At 47.9% G+C, this 6,000-nt stretch overlaps 1 protein-coding gene across 2 annotated transcripts in view; it reads left to right on the top strand.

Annotated features, from left to right (window-relative positions):
• Positions 1-2,450: 2,450 nt before the first annotated feature.
• Ppp2r2a (protein phosphatase 2 regulatory subunit Balpha) overlaps positions 2,451-6,000 on the top strand; it is a 58,557-nt gene continuing 55,007 nt past the window's right edge. For both annotated transcript variants that reach the window (XM_036199308.1, XM_036199309.1), the window contains exons 1-2: positions 2,451-2,828; positions 4,624-4,698. In XM_036199308.1, coding sequence (XP_036055201.1) covers positions 2,822-2,828; positions 4,624-4,698 — 82 coding nt within the window. In that variant the 5' untranslated portion in view covers positions 2,451-2,821. The remainder of the gene's footprint in view (positions 2,829-4,623; positions 4,699-6,000) is intronic.

The raw sequence follows: 6,000 nt of genomic DNA, 5'->3' as shown, positions 1-6,000 counted from the left end.
ACATAGCTCTGGTCAAGGCTACAGAGTGAGACACCTCACCCCATCTCAAAACAAAACAAAACTCAAAACCAAAACAAAAATTCCAAGTTCATGTATAGATAAGGGAACATCATGCTATTGAGATATCTCTTGAGTGGTTTGTAATCAGGTTTGAAGGTATGTGGGAAGTAGCTGGAGCAAACGCACAGGCAATTTACCTATTTACCAAACAGTTGTTTAATAAATGTAGATGAGATCATCCAATGCCTCTTCCTTCCAGGGTTAAGAGTGAGAGTTAGCTCAGCAGTTAAGAGTACTTGTTGCTCTTGCAAAGGAACAGGGTTCAATTCCCAGCATTCACATGGTAGTTCACAACTGTCTGTAACTCCAGTTCCAGGGGTTCTGACACTCTTATGACTTCTGAGGGCACCAGGCATGCACATGGTGCACACGCATACATGCAGGCAGAACACTCATACACATAAAATAAAATTAAATCTTAAAAAATTTCAAAAAAAGGTGAGTGAAAACACTTACAATATAGTGACCTTAAGGGGCCAACATTTAAATGGTTTTTCTTCCAAAGTCAGAAAGACTTATTTGTTCATCCATTAATCCCATGAATTATGTGGCTGGTGATAAGAAGGTGAGTAACATACTTCCTAGCCTCAAAGAATTCAGTGTAATAACAGACACAGACTGAGATCATTTTAATGTGGTTTAAAAAACAGAAAAGTGCCTTATACTTTATGAGACTATTTGTATAAACTGACAACATGACCACTTCATAGTATGGTGAACGGTGGGGGGTGGGTGCAGGGGGGGTTATTATAGAGGACAGAGAGCAGCCAGAGGCATCTGGAAGAGTCCAGAGCAGAAAGAAAGTAGACTGGACATGAGGATAGAGATCAGAGAAGACAGTGAGAACAGCAAGGTTGTGTGGAGAATGAGGGCTAGGATGCCTGTATGGACTTGGAAGTGTGTAACCTTTATGTACTAGTGTGCGCTTTAATATGCTGATTGGCGCCACAGGTAGCGATATGTCCTTTCCACCAGAGGTGAGGGAAATGACCTATTTTTTGAAATCCTATTGTCCAGGTTGAGCCCATTTCTGGATATTTGGACTGCCCTTTGGAGTGTGAGGAATTGTAGTTTCCTTTGGACCTGACAGTATTTCTGTGTGTCTTCCCCGCCCTACCTCCCACCCCACCCACCCCGCAGAACTAGCTCTGTAGAACAGGCTGGCCTCATACTCACAGAGAAGATCCGCCTGCCTCTGCCTCCTGAGTTCTGTGACTAAAGGAGTGTGCCACCACTGTTAAACAAGTGCATTCAACTTAGTTAAAGGAGAGTAGGAAATGGGAGAAACTGTCAGAGAAGTCTGACTGGAAGAGGCTACATTTAGATAGATTTGGTTTAATTTTTTTGTTTGATGTGTGTCTGTGAGGCGGGGTCTCATACAGATAGCCCAGGCTAGCCTCAAACTCAATACACAGTTCAGCTATCCTTGAAATTTGGAGCCTCTTACATTACCCCACAAAGTGCTGTTGAGATTATAGGCGTGTCACCACAGCCAGCAGAACATAGCTTCTTAATCATTCATTTTACCACCTTTATTTGAACAGACTTGGGCCACTTTTTGTGCCATTCACAACACATTCAACTTTCTTTCTTTCTCTTTTGGTTTTTTGAGACAGGGTTTCTCTGTGTAGTTTTGGTGCTTGTCCTGGAACTCACTCTGTAGACCAGGCTGGCCTCGAACTCAGAGATCCTCCTACCTCTGCCTCCCGAGTGCTGGGAAAAGGCGTGCGCCACCACCGCCAGGCTCTGGACCCATTCTTTTTTTTTTCCCCCGAGACAGGGTTTCTCTGTGTAGCTTTGCACCTTTCCTGGATCTCGTTTTGTAGACCAGGAACTCACAGAGATCTGCCTGGCTCTGCCAGCCGAGCGCTGGGATTACAGGCTTATACTACCCCCCTCCCCGCCTAGCCTGGAGCCATTCTTAACTGCTTGCAGTAGCCCAGAACTCTCATCCACGGGAAGGTAATCTAATTCACCCAGATGGAAGCAGCCCAGTTGTGTCCCTTTGGGCTCCGTGAACTCTCACCTTGGCTAGGCAGCGAGTATGCAGCACTGTGCCTTTATTTTGGTGTCCCGGGTGGCTCACTCTCAGAGTCATTGGGGCACCACCAAACGGGGTGGTCTCCAGAAGACAGATGAGACCATCCCAGAGTTCCGGCCCTGGTGCAAGGGCTTGGGACAGTGTGAGGCGTAGAGAGGCCAGGCCGCGGCCCCCTGGGGCACCGTGGGCCAACTTGGCACAGCCCATAGCCAGAGAGCAGCTAACCACCGCCCCAGCTCAGCGCAGGGCACTCCGCAGGGTCGCAGCGGGCGGGGCGGAGCGAGAGCGCGGCAGGAAGGAGGCGTGACCAACACGGCGCAGCCCACCCCAAGGGCGCTCCGCCCCCTAGAGTGACGTCACCGGACAGCCAGCGGGCGCCATTTTGAAAGTGGAGTCGCCTGCCCCTGCCGCCGCGGCCGCGGTCGCCGTCGTAGCCGCCGCCGCCGCCGCCGCCACCGCCACCGCCGTTGCTGCTGCTGCCGCCGCCGCCACCACCGCAGGAGAAGGAGCACGAGAGGGGACGCCCCCGAGTGACAGCCACCATCCTGCCGGCCGCTTTGCCCGGGCCGCTTCCCTTCCGCCCCGGTCCCCGTCCCCTCCCCCCTCAGGTGCCATCCGCCTCCATCCGCGCCCTCGATCCCCTCATCCCCAGGTGAGGGGGCTGAGCCCCGGTCGCCGAGACCCCGAGGAGCCCGGCAGGGTCATCATTTGCAGCGCGACATGGCAGGTAAAGGAGAAACGGCCCTCGGCCGGCTGACAGGGTGCCGCTTCCTCTGGGCGCTCTCCGTCACCCCCTAGCGACCGTGGCGGCGGGGCCTTGGCCTGGGGCGCTGGCCGAGTGCGGGGCGGGCGGGCGGGCCGGCCTGGCACTGGGCTGGGATGGTGGGGCCTGGAGGCTGGGCCCCGGGCCTGGCACCGCACGGGCACGGGCACGGGCGTGGTGGGGGTGGGGGACTGCGTGGGTGGGGCGGGTGCCGGTGTGCAGATGGATCCCCTCTGCACCCTGCTCCCTCTGCACATACTCGTTCCTCGCTTCCCGGTCTGCGGCGAGCCCTCCTGTAGAGACATATTCTGCACTGATGGCAGGGAGAGCGCTTTGCAAGTTAAAATACAACGGAGGCATATGCCTGCTCCCCCCCCCCCCCCCCCGTTCCCTCCCTCCACTCACAGCACCACACACACATTATGGGTAGGTCAGGTTTTGAGGGTGTAACCCTGAATTTCTTGACGATGGGGCTCCCTTCCGTGACTTAGTCGTTGTCACTCACGAGTGCTAGGCCTTTAATAGAAGTTGTTAAAGATTGGTGTGTGTGTGTGTGTGTGTGTGTGTGTGTGTGTGTGTGTGTGTGTGTGTTGGAGGTGGGGGAGGAACAGGTAATTTAAACTTTGCATTTTGCACGGGATCATTTGTGCAGATGTCCTTTTCCCAGAAGGGTTTCTCGGAGTTAAAATAGTTGTGGACTTCAGTGATATAAATAGCCAAAGAGAGAGAGAGAGAGATTTCATAAAAGCTTGCGGGTTGGAAAAGCACGGCGAAACCCGATTGGGAATAATTTAGCAAGGAATAGGTAAAGGAAAAGTGAGGGTTAATGGCCTTTGAGGGTCAGTTATCTCTGTACATTTTGGTTTTGAAGCCCTTCAGCTAGTAGAGTAATTCTAGATTGAGATTCTTTTCCAGAAATCCAGGAGTCGTCCCCCCCACCCCCCATTTCCTCCTCAGTTCCGGGCAGTGTCTGAGATTAAACCAGTTTTCCTTGTCTTTTTCAATGTTTACATAGATAACAGGACTTTTAAAGAAGTTACGTTGGGCTGATTTACAGTTTGCTAAACAAACAAGCAGCCCTTTGACCTTGCTGAACAGTGAAATGATAATTGGAACTGTCTTGTCGGAGATGAGAAATTAGCAGAGTTGCTCTTTCCAGGTCCTCTGGGTTCTCTGGTTTAGGGAGGCAGAAGAATCCTTTGACCATCTCGTCCCAAGCATTTATTGCCACCCCTTTTCCTGTGTCTGCAGCCAGTGATTTGCTCCTAATGAATGCAACTGGGTGTTGTGTTAGCTGTGTCCATACTTCGGTGGTAGGGTTCACATGAATCATTCCTCCTCTCGGGCAGTAATGTTCCCGAAGTTTCCTCTTCGTTCCATATTTCATGGTAGTTTAGCCTTATAACTCTTCTGTAGGCCTTTTGTACATTTAAAGGAAAACTAACTTTTGCTATTTACTTTTTTTCCTGGTAGGTCTTACTTGAAAGGCTCTTCAAGGGGAAGGGGAAGTGGAAATGAGGCTTTGAATGTCTGTATGAGGATAATGATTGATAGACTGTATGCCTTTGAATATTTCATACTCTGCAGTCCTGTTTTGAATGCTCTACCAACTATTGGAGCCTCATTCGGTTCCAAATCCATGGACTTAGTAGTGGCTCTGTATGTGGGGAGTATCATGCTAGTCTCAGATACCATCTCCATATTTATGAGAGTCAACAGAACAGAACTCAGTTTTAATTGCTATGTTTTCTTCTTCCAGGAGCTGGAGGAGGGAATGATATTCAGTGGTGTTTTTCTCAGGTGAAAGGAGCAGTAGATGATGATGTAGCAGAAGGTAAGAAAGTTTTAACAGTGACAACTGATAATGTTGTCAAAGTCTTGGGTACTGAAGAAACATGAACTAAACTGAGCCTGTTACACTTGGAGAATGTTTTGTGTTTGTTGTCCAAGAGGTGGAACAATAGTTTTAAAAATCACCTTTCTGAGAAAGTCTTTATCTTTTTACGTCTTGTTTATTTTTTTCATTGCGTTAATGAAGTAAATGGTGAGCAGTAAATACTCAGGGAGGTTTGTGTAATAAGGTTTCTTTGTTATATAAATTCTACATGTAAATAACTGGACTTTGATGTTTGTGTTTTGTCGTTAGATAATTAAGTATAAATAGATGCCAGCAACATTTAGCTCAGAAATGTTCCTATAGCATCCTTTACTCTATGGGGAGACTGAGGTTCTTTTGAACTTAACTACTTTGGAATTATAGTGTTGGTTAACATGTTTGCAGAAAAAATGCTGGCTCAAATTCACTTTATCTTGCAAGGGATTCATGTGTGGTTAAGATAGATAAGATATAATAAATCACTTTTCTAGGGGACTTTTTGAGATAGAAGCTTGCTGATTTATTTCAGAACTTCTTTGAAGTTTTGGAATGTGAAGGCCTTGCACTCGTTTTGAGATGATCTTTTGTGGTAAAGACAGATAATCTCTAAAAGGATGGTTACATTATTTCTTTGCTCAGAAAAATTTAAAGTTTGTGGGATTGGGGTGTGTGTGGGGGTGGGGTGCGTGCACACCCAACAATATTCCTGGCTGGCCTTGACTTAAGAGATCTTCCTGCCTCTGTTTCCCCAGTAAAGTTGTGGAATTTTTCTAAACACAAGTCAGAGAAGTTAAAGAGCATGGGCTTCTGGTTTTCAGAACGTTTGTCTGAAAATGGATGACCCTTTCTCTAGATCGTACCTTTCCCTATGAGGTTGTGGTTCCCCGTGCTGTCCTCAGAGTGCTATTGTGAGGATTATTTTCAGGTGGTGGTAGGGCAAAGACTGTTGACTAACCAGATGTTTGTGTGGTGACTTTTGTCACTGGTGTAATTATCATATTTTACAGACACTCCCACCATTGTTTTTTGGTGGGTCCTCATCCCTTTTTCAGATGAGAAACCAGAAACTTGGAAGAATTAAAGAATTTGAGAGGGTGACTCAGTGATGGTCACAAATTCAGTGTGTGCTGGTTTTCTCTTGAACTCATTTAAAGAAATAATTCCTGTGTTCAAGGGAGGAGTCAAGTATTACTGATTTTGTAACTCCATTACCTGTTGAGTAGCAGGCACTCAGATATTGGATCTTTAGTTCTGTGTTGT

The sequence above is a fragment of the Onychomys torridus genome, chromosome 9 (assembly GCF_903995425.1).
Source record: "Onychomys torridus chromosome 9, mOncTor1.1, whole genome shotgun sequence".
In the NCBI taxonomy this organism is placed as follows: domain Eukaryota; kingdom Metazoa; phylum Chordata; class Mammalia; order Rodentia; family Cricetidae; genus Onychomys; species Onychomys torridus.
Note: the sequence above shows the minus strand (reverse complement) of the source record. Positions and strands in the feature narration are given on the sequence as shown.